This window comes from Neofelis nebulosa, chromosome 15 (genome assembly GCF_028018385.1).
Source record: "Neofelis nebulosa isolate mNeoNeb1 chromosome 15, mNeoNeb1.pri, whole genome shotgun sequence".
NCBI lineage: Eukaryota > Metazoa > Chordata > Mammalia > Carnivora > Felidae > Neofelis > Neofelis nebulosa.
The window spans coordinates 37,728,290-37,747,346 of NC_080796.1; the positions used below are offsets into that span (position 1 = coordinate 37,728,290).

General features: G+C 41.7%; 1 protein-coding gene across 6 annotated transcripts in view; it reads right to left on the reverse strand.

Annotated features, from left to right (window-relative positions):
* Positions 1–9,859: 9,859 nt before the first annotated feature.
* The window catches only part of DTL (denticleless E3 ubiquitin protein ligase homolog), a 48,571-nt gene continuing 39,373 nt past the window's right edge, over positions 9,860–19,057 (reverse strand). For 3 of the 6 annotated variants that reach the window (XM_058702109.1, XM_058702112.1, XM_058702114.1), the window contains exon 15: positions 16,284–18,330. In XM_058702109.1, coding sequence (XP_058558092.1) covers positions 18,232–18,330 — 99 coding nt within the window. In that variant the 3' untranslated portion in view covers positions 16,284–18,231. Of the gene's footprint in view, positions 10,131–16,283; positions 18,331–19,057 lie in introns of those variants that run through there. The other 3 variants (XR_009254507.1, XM_058702111.1, XM_058702110.1) reach the window with 3 other exon arrangements.

Consider the following 19,057-nt stretch of genomic DNA (forward strand, 5'->3'; position numbering starts at 1 on the left):
TTTTTATTGAGAGAGATATGAGTTTGTTTGGATCCAGTAAAGAGGGAAAGACTAGATACACAAGAGTAAGACCGGATAAATTACAGATGAGATTCATGAAAACATGGGTGAGGATGGGCTATAAAACACAAGTGGTGGAATTGTTCTTGGTTAGTTAGTAGGAAGAAACACTTTTCAATTGTAAAAGGAAGCATGAAGGAAGGGTAAACGTGTGGGTAGCTTTAAACATTTGGCAATACAAAGGAAGGACTCAACAACGAGGATTTGTGTAGAGGGCGTCAGAAGGGTCAGGGGAGTGGGGAAGGTTTGAAACAGTTGTGGATAGTAGGAGTGTGAGCTGACCAGAGACAAGTAGTAAACTTTCAATCACGCTTTGTCCCATTTGGGGGTGGCGATCCTGAATTGTAGTGGAACCCATCTCTCTGGCAGTCAGACTTTCTTCAGTAGTATTTGGTTTCTTGGGTGCAGGCAAGAAGGAAGCAGATAGAAAGGTTCGGTTCACCTGTTGTTGGGATTTGGCCATACAGGAGATGAAAATTTCTCCCACCTGCTTGTGAGCCTAGGTGGCTGTTGCCCAGCTCTTCTGTGGAAGCATAGCCAGAGGGAAATGGGAAGAAGGTTCCTCTGTCCCCACTAAATGAGTATCCCTAAAGTCCACCTTCCAAACTTCCTGTCCCTGGGAGAGTGGGTCTTTTGTTAGCCTGACAGATTCCCCCATGTAGAGCTCAGCCTTCCATATATGCTCTTTGCTGTTTCTGTAGGCTTGTCAGGAACAATCCCTTTCAGTTTTCAGAAAGGTCTTTTTATAAGTGCTGCTTCTTGATCCATACTGTGCTTGTGAGTGCATGGGAGGGACAGGGCTTGACTCCCTGAGGAAGGTCACTGTTAAGCTCCAGTGAGAGGACAAACAGCCTTCTTTAATACCCTACTCACTCAATACTCTGTTGCCAGTACTGCCTGTCAGAAGCAACGGGGCTTCTCTTTCCTCTGGCCCTTGGCTTCTGTGGAAAGCAAAATAGAATGGAGATACTGATTTTCTTCAGCTCTAAGCTTTTAACCCAAGGAGGAGAAAACATGGAAGCCAAGTTATAATTTGTGCATGTGTGACATTCCTAACCTGGTCGCCGGGCCAGAGTTGGCGCTGGGAAGGGAAGGGCTGGTGGGATGGAAGGAGTGGAAGAATCAGGTTCCAGCTCCTGCACAGGACTCAGCTGTAACTTCTACTGCATAGAGGAAAGAGGCGAAAGGGTACACACAGGGTGAGCCATTATTGGTTCTGCTGAATTGTAGACAATGTTTCCCAGGCAGACTGGCTTTGGGAACAAGCTGGCCTTGGGAAGACAGTCACACTCCCGCCTCTCCCTTCCCCTGACATACATGCTCCAACTAGAAAAAGGCCAATGTGTGTTTCCTATGTGTCTTTGCTCCCTCTAGACAGATGAACCTCATTTAAATGATAAGGTACTGGCCAGCTGACAAGGACTTGCATATCACTTGCCATCTCTGGGCCTGTTACTTCATCTACAACCTGACAGTTGAACGGGATGATTTCTAAGGCTTCTTCTGATTGTAAGTCTGGTATAGTCTGGGTATAAATCTGACTGAACTGGAATGATACCAGATTTTAATTGTTTTATGGGAACTGGATCCTGAGGTCTTAACACACATTGGATGATATACACAGAGTCCCAGCACTGGTTCCAGAGGAGGGGGTCAGAGGAGAGAGAGAATAATTTAGGATGGCTCCACTCTGAAGAAAGTGTTGAACCTCCATGGCTCTGACTGCACTTTTTAGGCCTCAGTTTCCTCAACTACAAACTCAAACTCTAAGCCTAGAAGATCTTTAAGATGTAGTTCCGATTTTCTTGTTGCATGTCTCTCTCCTCAGGTAATTTTGAGCGCCAGTGGATAAATACGGTGTATTTATTGAACTATTTGCTTGGCGTTTGTGCAGTGCTATAGTGGAACAAACATGATCCCTATCTCAAGGAGCTCACAATGTACTTTTAAAAATACTAAGCCACACACACAGGAAAGTATAGTATAACATGCAGTATTATCCATGGCCAAATGAATAATACAGACACCACAGGATGGCTCTCTCTGGGCAAGCTGCAGGCTGGAGGAGCCACAGTTACAGCTTGCTTCCCCATGGCCTTCTGCTACTTCAGCTCTCACAAGGGGCTTTGTGGGGGTCAGACTGCTGGGTTCAGTTCTGGTTTCGCCATTTGCAAACTTTGGGGAAGTCATTCAACCTTTGTAAACTGTGAGGTTAGTTTTCTGACCTTTAAGAGGGGGCTGATAAAAGTACCCCCTAGCTATGTTGTTGTAAAGATTACGTGAAATTTCAATAACAGGGTATAGAGAGAATGTACCTCAACATAAGAAAGGCCATATATGACAAGCACATAGCTAATATACTCAACAGTAAAAAGCAGAAAGCTTTTCCATTAAGATTAGGAACAAGACAAGGATGCTCACTCTCAGTACTGTAATTTAACACAGTGTTAGAAGTCCTAGCCAGAGCAATTAGGCAAGAAAAAGAAATAAGACACCTGAATCAGTACGAAAGAAGTAAAACTGTCTCTATTCGCAGATGACATGATATTATATATAGACCCCCCCCCCCACCAAGACTCCACTAAACAACTGTAAGAACTAATAAACAAATTCAATAAAGATCAATATACAAAAATCAGTCGTTTCTATGCACTAATAATGATCAGAGGGAAATTAAGAAAACCACTCCATTTACAATTACATCAAAATAATAAAATACCTAAGAATAAATTTAACCAAGGAGGTGAATAATCCATATGCTGTAAACTATAAGTGATGAAAGATATCAAGGAAATAAATAAATGGACAGATATTTCATATTCATGGATTAGAAGAATTAATGTTAAAATGTCTGTACTACCCAAGGGAGTCTACAGATTCAATGCAATCCCTATCAAAATTCCAATGGAATTTTTCACAAAAATAGAACAATCCTAAAATTTATCTGGAACCACAGAAGACCCCAAAGAGCCAAAGAAATGTTGTGAAAGAAGAACAAAGCAGGAAGCATCACACTTCCTGATTTAAAACTGTATTACAAAGCTATAGTAATCAAAAACACTATGGTACTGGCATAAAAACAGACACATAGATCAATGGGAATAGAATAGAGAGTCCAGAGATAAACCCATGCATATATGGTCAATTACAGTTCAACAAAGGAGCCAAGGATATATAATGGGGAGGACAGTCTCTTCAATAAAGAGTGCTAGGAAAACTAGGTAGCCACATGCAAAAGAATGAAACTAGACTCCTATTTTACACCATATACAAACATCAACTCAAATAGGTGAGATATTTAAACATGAGACCTGAAACCATAAGATTCCTAGAAGAAAGCATAGAGGGTAAGCTCTTTGACATTGGTCTGGTAATGATGTTTTTAATTTGACACCAAAACCAAAGACAACAAAAGCAAAAATAAACAAGTGAGACTACATCAAACTAAGAAGCTTCTGAAGAGCAAAGGAAACCATTAACAAAAAGAAAAGGCAACCTACTGAACAGGAGAAAATATTTGTATATCACATATCTGATAAGGGGTAATATCCAAAATATATAAAGAACTCACACACAACTCAATAGCAAAAACAAAACAAAACACCCCAAACAATTCAATTAAAAAATGGGCGGAGGAACTGAATAGACATTTCCCCAAAGATATACAGATGGCCAATAAATACATGAAAAAGTACTCAGCATCACTAACTATCAGAGAAATACATATCAAAACCACAATTAAGATAGCACCTCATGCCGGTTACTGTTAGAAAGATTATCATCAAAAAGATAAGACATAACAAGTACTGAAGAGGATGTAGGGAAAAGGGAACCCTTGTACACTGTTGGTGGGAATATAAATTGTTGTAGTTAGTATGGAAAACAATATGGAGGCTCCTCAAAAAATTTAAAAATAGAACTCCCATTTGATGCAACAATCCCACTGCTGATTATTTTTCCAAAAGAAAGGAAAACAGGATCTTGAAGCATTATCTGCACTCCTATGCTCATTGTAGCATTATTCACAATAGTCAAGGTATGGAAACAAGTGTCCATCAATAGATGAATGAATAAAGAAGATATATATAATGGAATATTACTCAGCCATAGGAAAAAGGACGTCTTACAGCATGGATGGACCTTGAGGGCTTGAGGGCATTTTGCTAAGGGAAGGCAGATAAAGAAAAATACTGCATGTGGAATCTAAAAACTAAAAAAAGAAAAAAAAGAAGTCAAACTCGTAGAAAGAGTAGAAAGCAGTTGCCAGAGGTCTGTGTCAGAAAAGTTCCCCTAGTATGATAATCTCTACCTGACGCAGTGATGTCCAAGCCTGTCACAGAGAGACAGATGGCAGTGATGGAGAAGGAGCCCATACCTGTGGCCATCCATGGTTTGGTTCTTAGATTGGCACAAATCCAGAGGCAAGCAGGCAGGGGGTGGGTCAACTGAAAGAGGCAGAGCCCCCATTGGGCTCTAATCCCTGCTGTGCTGCAGAGTTCTTGAGTTTACTGCAAACCACTCAAATCTGTTGGATACCAAGTCCTTTATTTCTTAGGAGTATTTAATATAAGAAAAGAAACTTGAATGCATAAGAAGAAATCCCAAGAAGTGAACAGGGTTTACTTTTTAAGAAAAGGGGGAGGTATAGGGGCGCCTGGGTGGCTCAGTCGGTTGAGTGGCCGACTTCGGCTCAGGTCATGATCTCACGGTTGTGAGTTCGAACTCTGCGTCGGGCTCTGTGCTGACAGCCTGTTTCAGATTCTGTGTCTCCCTCTCTCTCTGCCCCTCCTCCACTCACGCTTTGTCTCTGAAAAATGAATAAACTTAAACAAATTTTTTTTAAAGAAAAGGGGGAGGTATAGAGGAAGTCAAGATACTAATGGGGATTCACCTAGAGTCCAGACTTGGGGGCCTTGAATGGATCTAAGGGAGGTTGGAGGGTTTGAGGCAACCAGATTTACAATAAAGGAGCCACAGGTATCTCCAGGGGAGTCTTCGGACATATCTGTTCAGCAGCAACTAACCCAAAGTCTTGTCCCAAGGGCTCTCAGGGCCAGTTAGTGCAAGTTGCTAGAGCCCTGTGCTCATGGGATCACAGGTTTGACCTCTGTATATGTGTAACTGTCCCCACGTTAGACTGAGCCCTAGCCCTAGCTGGCAGTCACACATGTACATCACCAGAGACACACAGGGGACTGGCTGGGAGAGGACAGGTGGATTCCGCTTCCCCCCCGCCCCCCCCCCCCCCAACCCCTTTGGAATCTTGCTCAAAGAACACTCTGGCTCAAACTACACACCTTGATACCTCAGGTTTAGAGCAGGGTCATTGTCATTTTATGGTATTTAGAAGACCATGTGAGCAGGGAGAGAAGATTCACTTCTGAGGATTCACTTCTGAGGGTCTTCAAGCTGAGGCACTAGCCTAGTGGGCTGACCAATTGGAATGACTGGCAATCCTCCTTCAGGGAGTAAGTACTCAGAATTCTCTCTCTTTGGGGAAACCGCACAACTCTTCTTTCTTGAGGGCTGCCTGGGCATCTCAGCCAGACCTGCAGGGCTGGTCATCCAGACTCACAGTGAGAGCTGTAGCTGAGTGTCAGGCACACAGAACTGGAGGGCTGGGCCTGTGACGGCAGGTCCCAAAATAAGGTGCCAAGCCCTACTTCTCACTTTCCCCTTGCGCCCTGTGAGATGCTGGCACTGCCTTTGGAGCCATTACTCAGCAGCCTGAATGTACAGAAATAGGCCGAGTGCACTGACCCAGGAGGCCACGGTTCTTTCTTCTGGCAGGGTCCTGTCCTGGCGTGGTGGGCCCAGGCAGAGCTGCATGGCCTGGCCTCTGACTCTCACCTCCTGCCAGGCAGTAATCCTACCATAGGACGGGGCTTTACTTAACTGTTTCTAGGCCTTTGAACATGTGTCTCCTTGCCCCTGGATGGTACAGCGTGTTAACCGGTGAACACACTTCCTTACCTTCCCCACCTTTTCAACACACACTCTTTCCACCTTCTTGTCCTCAATGAACACCTGCCCTGCTTTGCCCTCTGGCCCTCTCCAGAGAGGGCAGTTTCTCTCCCTCCCCTGGTTTTCAAGGTCAGGAGAACCTGGCATTCTCCACGTTCCCGTTGTTTCCCCAGACCATGCTCCCCCATCCCTCTTGGGCACAGCATCCCATCTTACTGGCCACCTTGTCCATCCAACCGTATCCTGATTTCCTGCACTCTTATCCTCCTCAGTGGCTTAATGCCTGCCTCACAGCTTTCTTGGTCACTGCATCCCTGTGAGGTGAGGGGGACCCTTCAGATAGCCCTGGGTTCACCATCATTTTGAAAAACTACATGACTAAATTCTGCCCAACCTATGAGTCACTGTGATGAACGTGATTTGGAGATGGGCACCAGAATGGCCCCTGTCATCTCAAATTCTCACAGCCCTACTTGGACCACAACCTAAGCGACTTTTTTTCCACCTGTCGAGGTATTTCTTCCTCCACCGTCCCCAGAATCTCCCACTTCCTCCATATCCAGCCTGGACCTACTGGCTGTCCCAGAGTGCTCATGGATCCCTTTCTTTATTCTTCCCTGGGCGCTTCCTTGCTGCTGCCTTCCCATCCTGGCTAATCCCCAGCTCAGCTTTCTTTGCCTCTGCTACCAGATTGCTGAGCTCTGCTGGAAACTGACCAGCTTTCTGTGTACCTGAGCCCTTGACAAACCATCCCATTAAGAGCATGTGTGTCTGATTCTCTTCCCCACTGCGTGCTCTTCAAGGTAGGAATTTTGCCACCCCGGAAGTTATACAAAGTTAAAACTTAGCACACATCTTGCACTTGTCTAGGCACTTGACACATACTGACTCATTCAACCCCTACCCAATAACAATGAGGACAATACTGTGAATACTTCTCTCACCTGGTGAGCAAATGGGGGCTCAGAAAGATGAAGTAAATTGCAGAAAGTCACAGAATTAGCAAGTAGCAGTCAAGATTAGGCAATCTGGGTGAGACATTATATCATGTCTCATCATAAGATGATCATTAACTCTGTACAAAGTCAGTTGACTTTCATCAGAGCTCCTGCTGCAGTTCAGCAATCTTTTAAGTCAACTTTTGTTCACTCCTAATTGGACATATGTGCATTTCAACTCTGACTCTTTATTATTTTTGGTCAATGTAGATCAGAGACCAAAGGCATTGCCGCAGAAGTCCCAGTGAATATCTAGAATCTCAGGGAATTCTATCTTCTCCTGCCTCATTTCTGATTGAATCAGCTCCCATATAGCTTCCCTCTAGACAACATTTACCATAGCCCTGGGTCATTCTAAGGGCTTAACTGGGCTGCAGTGTCCTGGTCTCCATTCTCTAGGGAGGGAAGACACTGTAATTCTCATAATGGTTATTTCCAGCCATGTCCATGTGAACTGGCTTTGCAGGCTGGGATTTAAATCCCTCCTTTACTACTCGTTATCTTCTATGGGCAAATTATTTAAATTTAGAGGTTTAGTTTCTTTCTCTGTAAAATGGAAATAATAATAATCCACTCAAAGGGTAGTATTTATTAAAGAGCCTAGCGTAGAGCCTGGCACAGATTAGGCACTCAAAGCATTTGTTCCTTTTCCTTCTCTTTTCCACACGCTCCTTTTGCCTAGCTATACGTTTTCTCCATTTTTCCCATCAGCCGATCTTTTCCTGATCATGACCTGCCCCCCAGCATCTATCCTTTCTCACTTTTCTCAGTCAGACTCCTTGGAGAGTAAACTACAATGACCATCTCCCCCTTTCTCCCTGATACTGCCACCTGGCTCCAGTAGTATCCTCTCAATTGCCAAATGCAGTTGACGTTATTTGTTTTTCATCTTGCCTGACTTTATTCAATTTCGTTTCCTGAAACGTTACCCTGACCATCTCTTCCTAAAATGACTCCTCCTCACTCACTTCTGTCACTTCTTTCTTTAATCACCCCCAAACGCTGGCTTTTCTTTATACTGACGGTTCTCCAAGTGTGATTCCCAGACCAGCAGCATCAGCACAGTCTGGGAACTTGTTAGAAATGCGTATTTTCCAGGTCCCACCTCAGATACCCTGAATCAAAAGCTGAATCAAAAGCTTGCTCGTTTGAGAGCTACCATGCTACACATTGTCTTTCTGGCTGATCTCTGTGAGCTCCCCTTCGAACTATTCTTTTCACACCAAAAATCCTTTCCACTCCAGACGGCTCTCCAGAGCTCCAATTGTATACATGCAACTACGTCCCCAAGGAAAACAATCTTATAATCCTATCACCTCTGTATCTCCCTTCCCCAAATGATACCAGTTACCCCATTGCCAGTGCCAGGATCCCGGGATTCATGATTCCTCTTTTACCCACTTATGAAAACACTAGTTTGCCATTTCAGGAGTATCTCTCAAATCGGCAATATCCTTGTTATGCACTCCCATTACTTCACTTCAGGCCCACCCTCCTTACCGCTTAGATTACTAGTCTCCTTCTGACTGGGTGAACTGCCTGACGTCTGGTCCCTTTCCAACGGACCCTCCACATTGCTACCAGAATCATCTTTCTAAAATAAAAAAAAAAAAAAAAAAAAAAAAAAAACACAACCAAAAAAACGGTTGTGCTTATCCCCTGCTTAGTCATTCAGTGGCTGTCCAGGGCCTTTGACATAAAGTTCAAACTCAGTATGGCGGCACTGTAGGGGTGTCTATGTCCTGAGCCCTGCTGGCCTCGGCAGCCTTATCTCCTGCTGGTGTTTTATATGTTCCCTCTGCTCCAGCTCTAACAGGAAATGGAACTACTCAAGAGTTCCTCAGACACGCCACTCTTCCTCACACCCTCAGGCCACTATTTCCCTTGTGAGGAATGTCCCTCCTTCACTTACCATCTAGAAAATGTTTCTTCTCTAAGGCTCAGCTCGGTCAGCTTTGGTATGAAACTTTCCTGAATGCACAGGCTCAGTCTGATGTGCTCCCACAGGCCCCACATCTGTCTTCATCAGAGCCCTCATCACAGCGTGTTCAATGTTCTCTTGTCTGCCCTAAGCACCGGGGAGCAGCTTGAAGATGGGCCTGTATGTCATCTTTGTTTAGTGCAAGGCTTGACACACAGTAGGTATCCAGAAATAGCTGCTTAATAAGGAAGACTCCCTTTTTTTTTTAAAGGCATCTACATTCACCGCCTATTTCCTAACCACCCCCATCTTTTCATTCCCAGCCACATCTCATCCTTATTATGCTACTGAAAAAGCTCTTGAGGACAAAGATGTGTTGGCCTTATTCAAGCTCTCATCTTCCTGACTTGTCTGCAGAATGAATCACCTATTTCTCAAAACATTCTCTTCCTTGGGCTCCTGAACTGATGCTTTTTGAATTCTTGTTACTTTTTGGTCTTCACTTGTACTGGATCCTTCCTTCTTCGTGCTCCTTGCGACTGCTCTGCATCACAGCAAGTCTAGAGGTGGCTGCTGGTGGTGGTGGGATTCGGACAGTGATGTGCTGGTAACCTGGCTCCCTGGGGGGTGGGGGTGGGGTGGGGAAAGCCCTGATTTGCAGCTTTTGTTTGCTCCATGGTGCAAAGACTCTCACCAGGACCGATTTCCAGCTACCTACGTTTTAACGACCAGCTCACAAAATTCCTGAGTATTTAATAATTGGCTCCGAAGAGCCTAACGCTGGATATGTAGAAATGAATTAGACCAATTTGACATTTAGGAGGATACAATCTGGTGGAGGGAAGACAGAAATAATTCTGAGACAAATGTGATAAGCACTACTGAGGGCATTAAAACAAGGCACCACACATGAGGCTGAGTGGAAGGAAGGTTTATTTAGGAAAATCTGTGAATACCTCTTATAGGAAGGAGGGAGGGTTCGAACTGGATCTTAAAAATGGTACGCAGAGAAATGGCTAGTAGATCAGGAAGACTAGGGTACAAAGAATGTGGGGTGCCAGAACGGATTCTGCCACTATATAGTTTTGTGACCTTAGTCAAACTGGTTAACTTCCCCAGGCCAGTTTCTTCATTTGAAAGTAAGAATTTGATTTCCATGGCCCATTTGTCTTGATTTGATGACGAATCTTGGAAAGAGAAAGAAAATATGAGTGGGGAAGAAGGAAAAAAAAAAGAAACGTACTTAGTGTGAAACTTTTAGAAGGTCAAATGCTGCAGGACCTTCTCTTCTAACTCGTCCTACTTGCTAGCTTCTGGCTCAGTCCCAATTATGGAAATCCCAACCCTATATCTGAGCAATTGCATGGTTTGCTAAAGGATCAGTTCTTTTCTTTTAAACTAAATGAATATAGTGAATGCAAGTCAGTTCATCCTTCTGCTTTGAGGGAACAGAGGATTCTCCTTTTTCCTTACAGAGTATTAAAAAGATCCCACAGACTTCCCTAGTAGTTTATTCCATTAGAATAATTGTTATTATCAAAATCTATCTAGAATTTCTCTATCCCCACATCTTGCCTAATCTTCTCTATAGAACTATTTAATCTTCATTCCTTTTCAAAAGCCTTTAAAAACATGAATCATAAAACATCCAGAAATATGTGTATAACATAAATGCAAGACATAATTATAAAGTAAACACCCATGTGACCACCAAGCTGGGGAAGAGAGAACCTTGCCACATCCTAGGAAGTCCCCCTGTTACTTCCCAAGTATACAACCTTCCAGAGGGATCCACCGTCTTGATTTATTGTGATCATGATCCTTGTTTGGCCTTTTACCGCCCATGTATGTACGCTTCCATCCTAGTTCAGTATTGCATTTTTTGTTAACACTTGACATGAACAAAATCATATCACCTGCATTTGCTTGTTTCTTCTGCTCACCGTTCTAACACTCATTCTTGCTATGCGTAGCTAGTTTATTCTTTTTCATTTCCTGGTTACATAGTGTTCTATCATGAGTATCCAAGTTCACCCATTCTACTCTGGCTGGTTATCTGGGTTGTTTCCAGGCTTTGGCCAGTGTAAACAATGCCGCTCTGACCATCTCCGTTTTCGTGCCCTGGGCATGTGAGCTTCCCTAGAGTACAGGGGTGAAATTGCTGGGTCGGAGGGTATGTATATCCTCATCTCCATTCTTCAGTCTCTCCCCTACATTTGTGAGCAAGCCTTTCTCTACTTTTCTTTTCTGAAGAATTTTGTTCAGAATTCTTCGCTCCTCTTTTCCAACCTTCAATCGTGTTAATCTTAGGTTCCTATTAACACACATTATCGGTACTGATGCTAGCTTCTAGTGCTGCGCATCACCTTCCTCTGGTAGTTAAGAATGGTTTCCTCTCCAAGAAGTAACATTTTTTCATTTATTACTCAAAGAGAAAATATATTTGGAACATTTTGAGAGTTCTTCTAAGTGTGCAAAATAGAAAGCGTGTATTTGATTAATAGAGGGCCAGGGACAAGTTTCTTTCTGTGAGGCATTATAGTATGGGAATTAAGACTGTGGGCTTTGAGTCAGACCAAATCCACAAAGTGCTGGCTATGTGTCCTTGGGCTGATTACTTAACCTCTTTGTACTTTAGTTTCTTTATCTGTCAAAATGTGGATAACAAATTATACCTACCTATAGGGCAATTGTGTGTATTACATGAAACAATCTATATAAATTTGGTCAAAAGAGGTTTATAAACTTGGTCTTTAAGGAGAAAGACAGGCTTTCAAAATGTAGTGAGGAGATATTCTATGAGTTTGTCTCCAGTGTTTATATTGAGCCTAAATACTTTTCTCGCTCCTTGCTGGAGCAGCTGGCTAGGGTAGGCAAGTGGGATGCCACCTGTGGCCACAGGACAGGGTGAAGTGAATTGGCCCATCTGGGAATCAAATACACAGCCCTGACTTTAAGCACTATTCAACAGAGTTCAGTGGGCAACATAACATGAAGAAGGAAAAAGTGAATGGGACTAGAAATACTGTCAAAGTAAACAGGAAGGCAAGAGGACACCAGAGGATAGCTCAAATTAACAAGCTGCTCTAAATGGCACCCTCTTGTGAAACTTGGTGTACAAGAGAGTTGGCTGCAACAGAAGCCATTCCTAATCATCAAAAAACCACATTCTAATTTTCCTTATCCTCTAGACTCTCCATATAGGATTCCAGACTTTGTTGCTTGTATCTCTTGGTTTTAGGACCTAGTTTTCCAAAGCCAGAAACTTACAGGTTCAACACTTCAAGGCCAATACCTCATTAGGGAGCTGAGAAATGTTTAGTATTGCCATCCTCTCCTTACCCCTACCCTGAAGTTATTAACGTTCGCTTCGACTTGTCTGTTAAGTCAACCCTTGTAAAGACAGTGATTTTTGGGCTCTGAGTCTCTTCCTTCCACATAAAGTTATCTAAATTCAATAAGGCTTTTGAGGAAGCAGCATTTCCAACTCGACATCAACTGGTGGGCCAAACAACGACCCATTACAGAGGCAACAATGCCTTACTGGATTTTAGTTTTAATTATTTCAGTTCCTGTATCATTACTATTTCACCGTTATGCTTAATAAGCCATATTATGCTTCTTATTAAATAATTCTTGGAATATTGTGAGTGCACTGTAGGTTATAGAAAAAAGGTAGAAAAGAAATTGAAAAGGGGAAGAGTGGTTTGGAATGATTATTGAATGATGTGTTATGACAATATTTGCTAACTACAGGTCAACATAGCAAGGCCAGATAATTTATTTATAGTTTGTTGTTTCAGTAACATATATTATCTGGTAGTATATTGTTAGGGGAAGGGCTGATTTGTACAATTACGGTACTTTTACACTATGACTTTAAAAGTGAGTAGGCTGGGGCACCCAGGGTGGCTGACTTTGGCTCAGGTCATGATCTCGCGGTTCATGAGTTCAAGCCCTGCCACTGGGCTCTGCACTGACAGCTCAGAGTTTGCAGCCTGTTTTGGATTCTGTGTCTCCCTCTCTGCTCCTCTCCTGCTTGCGCTCTCTCTCAAAAATAAACACTAAGAAAGATTAAAAGGCTGATAACAGGGAAAAAAAAGTAGCCCTTATCATCTTCATTTGAATTGATAATTTTGGCACCAACCCATGAAGGGGGCTGAGCATGGTGGGATCATCTGTTTGCAGAGGTACAGATACCAGCTAATAAAAGAATGCCCCATTCTAGAACTACAAGTTCCCATTTGGAAACCAGAGTCTTGAACAGCGGCAGTGGCAGTGGCAGCATAATCTGGTGCTCAGATGCCAAGAGAAACCCCAATGTTGAGTCTGAAACCTTCACGACTGGTATTTTGGCACTGGTGTGACACTGGCAACAGGTATCACTGGCACCAAACAGAAGCCCAGGGAAGAATCTCATTAAGTGAGAAAAAAGAATCTAGAGTCTACACATCAGTCCTCGTCAAATGTTTGAATCTTGCATCCAACTAAGACAGCCACATGGCCTGCTTTGAGCTTCATGTCTTATTTGCCTTCCCACTGGCCAGGGAACACAACAGCCTAACAAGTGATCAAGAGTCGGCATTAATGGCGAGCCAGCTGTGGCTTCCTCCCTAGGGGTGAACACGTGTTAAACAGTATAGCAGAGCTGGGGGCAGCAGTCAGGAAATGGGAGGATGGGCTCTGTGTGAGCAAATGCGTGGCTTGCTTAGGAGTGCAGGATACAGATTTGCAAATTATACCTCTTTGAACATTGGCTGAGGCCACATATGAAATAACCTCTGTAATTTTCATGTGTACCTGGTGGGAAAGATTCATGAATATCAAACACCTGTGAAACTGGAGGGTTTTGTGCCCCCACCCAGAGGTCTATTTGCTCCTTTTGAAAAGTGACAGGACTAGAAGACCGAAGCAACACTAACAACAAAAAAGCTTCCCAAGTGATTCTTATTTAGTTCCCATACCTTTGAGGACCATAGCTCTAGTGGAACGGGAATGAACAGGAATGATTTAGAAACAAAAAGTTAAACCTTTATGCCCATTTATTAAATAAGGATAGAATCTTGCTCTCTCTACTTTGAGAATAATAGCTAACAGTAATTGTTCAATAAATGTTAGCTATTATGTGCCAGGCACTGTCCCAAGAGCTATACCTATAATAACCACACAATCCCATTTTACAAACGAGAAAAACCACTTCACAGAGAGGTTAAGGAACTTGCCCAACATCACACAGCTAGGGCTTGGATTCAAAGCTAGGCAGTTTGGCTACAGAGAATATGTTTTTAACCATTATTCATAATATTGTAAAGAATATAATAGAACCATGCATGAGAAAAGCATTTTACTTTGAAAAGTTAAGGTGCTCCAAGAAGCTGTTGAATGAACTTCCTGGAGGGAACAGTCTATGTGGCTTCCAGACAGCACTTGCTACATTTACAGCTGCTCACAAACAACTTCACTCAAAGGACTTGAAAATCCGATCTTTGCCTGTTTTTCTCAAATGCTGACGTTAGTCTACCGAAGTGCCACAGGTAAAGTGACTCCTTTGACAACTGAAAATAAAGAGAAGAACTCTGCAGACCAGGTGCCTCACACGGGGCTTGGCACCCAGGTGATGAATAAAATGTTGACTGAATTGAAAGCCTTCCAGTCAAAGGCACTTTGAAATGTGCTATTCATAGTCCACAAAATGGCTTGAATACAAATTATTTAGAATGTCAAAACAGGAAGGGGCATGTGGCAAGTTAAGGAAATTAAAGAGAAATGAAGTATAAATGGAATACTAAACCTTTGAAATTCAAAATAAAGAACCTGGTTATATATCCTTGAAATCCTCTTTCTTGGCTTAGCCAGGAAATGGGAGGAGTAAGCTCTGGGGATGGAATAAGCCTATTCTTTAATAATATAATACTTCTTATTTGTGTTCTATGTACTTGCTGTAAGCATACTGATCTGAACAAGCTGCTTAATATGCTCAGGTGATTTTTTTTAAAAGGCTGACTTTACCCCACCACATTCCCTAACGACCCTTGCACTTTTTAACAGGCATTTAAACATAGCTCAGAAATAAAAAAGGCTTTTCTACCACTTTAGACAACAAAATGGGTTCCTTAGAACAATGCTGAGCTTGTATTCCTAGCACTAGATCTAACGAGGCATTAGACTCACGTCATGTCCAGCAAAATGTTGTTTGGCCTCCCCATAACTTTTATCCAGTATCTAAAGAGCTAATAATGCATAAAGCAGGGTTTTCCATAACTCCCAAGAATTTAATGAGTGATGGTTAGTTAGTTCACAATGTGGCATGATCCAAACCTAGGCAGCCAAAGAACCTCCTATGGAGACCTGTTGAGAAGTAGGGAGAGCTGATGAGCAAGAGCTCACTGGACCCATATTCAGCCCTTTAATTGCCATGTGGAGGACAATAACTCAGTTTCCCCAACATGACATTCTCCTCTAATCTCTCTTCTGATGCACAGCTGTAAAATGCTGCGCATGCTACCTAGTTGTGAACTCATTCTATGAGGCTACTCAGCCTTTGCTTTATGAGCAGTGTGAAGGGAAGTCCAGGAAAAATAGATCTGAGAGTAGCAGTTTATCTGCTAGGATAGGCTCTCAAAAAGCACATGCTGAACTGATATATGACCTATACAAGATCATGACCATAGGCTAATTTCAAGCTGGGGACTAAACAACACACACACACACACACACACACACACACACACACACACACACACACATGAGTTATCTCCAGGCATCCATATTGCCCAGCTGAGGTTTTAAAAAAATGCCTCCTATACTGGGTTTCCCGAAAGTCTTAGTGAAGTTTTAAGCTTTTAGGGCTAGAGATGGGGTAGTGAGCTGAACTCACCCTCTGCCAGTCCAACAGGGATAGCTACAGATGGTTTTGATTTATCATCAGTTAAATGTGCAGCCCAGATTAAAGGAAACATTTTAAAGGACTAATTAGTCAACCCTCACAAAAGTAAATTATGGGCCTGTGATGAAACAGCCAAAGGAAACTCTAATACAGCACTGTAGCAATAATGCTTGGAGTGTATTCAAATGGAAAAGCTTGGGCTGGAAATACTTGTTTAGAAAAAGAACTACATCACTCCACCCTACTTCATCAAGTAATTCAAGCCATCTTAAGCGCTCAAGGTCTGACCAAGCAAGACAATATTTATTAAAACTTCTTTCAGCTTGAACTAGATCATATCCTTGGGAATAAACAAATTTTATTCAATGAACAAGTAGAAGGGATTCTTGATTACTACTATAGTTCTTTTGTGTAGACTGCTTCTAGGTTAATGCAAAAAGTTCAGAAAAGGATATCAGATAAGGTAAAAAGCTTTATTATTCAGGATCAGCTCAAAGTCTGACACTGACAGAGGCAGGGATAATTATTATCTCATTACATTTGACCTTTGGCACCCATTTGAAGTACTAGTTTTCCAAGTGGGACGTGTTACAGCCAGTAGACTCTCAGCACAGTTCCTGCCAGCCACATTTACCCCAATTTCACTCAGCAGAGCTGTTAGATGTTCAAGGATACAAAGAATGTAATTATCTAGTTATCCTTCCCCCCCCCCGCCCCCCCCCCCGCCGCCACTTGGCGTTCAAAGCAAGAGACAGATATCATTATTAGTAGATATGGTCATAAGCAACACCTTCCCATAGCCTAACATTCAAAAATCAAACACCAATTATAAGTAGAATTCCTAAATACTCAGTTAATGCTATGGAGTGCTTTGTTTCAAAAACAGCAATTCTGTGGCTTCCCTTTACTTATTTTTCTCCTTGGAGAAAACCACGCGTAATCAACATATGTAGTGCAGGTTGTTACAAGCTTGACTTATAGGAAGCAAAGGAATTAAAAAGTTGTCATTAAGAACAGATTTTTAAATTATGACAAAAATATGAATAAACTCTACACATTTCTCAGGGTTATGGATAAAATGAATCAAGTTTCATGATTGTTAGGGGAGTCCCTTCTAAGGATGTAGCACATAGAAAGTACATGGAACTTGTTTCTATGAGCTTATAAAGGGGACAAATATAAAACAACAGTTCAGTTCAAGATGATCGACATGTAACTGTTGGTTAAAGGAGAAGATGCTCAAGATATTCTGTACACTATTAACTTAGAGTCAGTCTAAACATCTTCTACATTAAATATCTAGAGAAATTTCCATGACTTTTCAGCTCAGGGCTATTCTAGAGGGTCACTGTTTTTTGTTTTTTTCATATATATACATGAAGAAAATCCAAAAAATCAAGTTAAAAAGCCAAGAGTTGTTTTTTAGGTTCTGGGTTTTCAGTTCAGACCTATCTTCTTTTATAAAAGTATCAATCAGAGAGGATTACTTTTTCTTAAAATCTGATGACTTATATTTTGAAAAACTTGCAGCCCCTAGAGAACTGAAGATGATTTCACACCCCAGCTTCCATGCAGGACTATTGATTTTATAAGTATCTTTGTCTAGTAAGTGGCAAAACCATAACCTCTTATAGAACATGATGTTGGGTTGCTACATAGTAAATTGCTTAGTAAAAAATAGAAGGGTCATAGTCTCATATGGGAGATATATTTGGGGGAAAAAGGCCAAGTAAAGGTTTCTAGTGTTGTTCTCCTAGTTTCTCCAAAGCGTCGACATTTATCACTGCTCTGAAAATAAAGATGATTTTAACTTAAGAAGACTGTATTTTAACACTGAATCAATATAAATGTACTTATCTGAACATCACATTTTTACACATACTAAAAACAAAACCAAACAAAAAACGAAAAGTGTAGTGAAAAGATTATATAAATTTTAAATGAAATTATATTTGTTTGAGGCAGCACAGATCCAGGGGTCCCCAGCAGAAGACTTCTTCAGCACTTGGCCTTCACAGACAGGCCTCCTGCTGTGACCAGCAGATATTTTCCACCGTGCACCCACAGTCTCAGAGTAACAAGAGACAAGTCTTACTTTTTGCCTCTATGAGCTGGGATGTCATTATTGTAGAGAAGAGGCCTAATTTAAAAAGTGAAGACTACTCATTCAAAATGTTACAGAGTGACAAACTTACTTTGTGGAATTTAAACACAGCATTCACCCCAAGGAAGCTGCATGTAAGTTTAGAACCAGAGTAGGTAAGCTTCAGAGTTGAAACGATTTTTCTCTGAAAATGAAAGAATGGTAGCTTTCTTAAAGATCAGAGTTACTGAATCACTCTGTTGTATTTTTTGTCTTGTTTTAAGGGGCCAAAGTTCAGTTAACTCACTCAGATTAGAATCTATAATTCTGTTGACTGTTCGGGACTACAGTAGTCATCTTGAGATTTTCTATGGAAGTATGTACAGATTTTCCTCATGGAGCTGGGAGTAATAGTGACCTAGAAAAAGAAAGTTTAGATTTCAGAGATTTTCTAAGATAAAGTTTAGCTGTTACTTCAGCAAGTTATCAGTAGAGGGTATTTTAAGTTGGGATGCCTAGAAATTTGATTATTTAGTCAGCCAGCTTTCAAGTTCCAAATACTTTGAGGGCAATGTCTCTTTTGGCTGATTTGTACTGAATTTAATAAAAATTTAACAGATGTATGTAAGAATGGAAGGCATAGATTTTTCATGTGAACTGAAAATATTTACTAGTTAAACCTCCTGATAAGACCCAAAGGCTATAATAACCCTCCTCTTTGAAAGAAATGAGTAAATCACCTCCCCCCCCCCCCCCCATTTACAAATGGGACAGGGATTCAAATGGCAGCTGCTACCCTTTTCTGAGGAAGTCTTATCATTATGCACATAAAGAAGAAAAACCTTCTAAAGAAACTTTAGCTTCAAAGATTAAAATTATAAAACCGGAAATATATGGGACTGGCACACTATTTTTAAAAGCCTTTATAATGTACACATTAGTGAAAACAATTTTTCACTGAAATTATTTTTCTGATAACACACAGCTGAGATCAGTTCTGGAAAAAAAGGATTTTGGTCAGGGGCAAAAAACAGATACAAAGATAATTTTAGGAGAAGAAAGAAAAGATTCCTGATGGCTGTTTTTTTTCCCCATGTTCTGTAGCAAGATCTTGGTTGGATTCTGTGTTTTAAGTAATCTTTAAA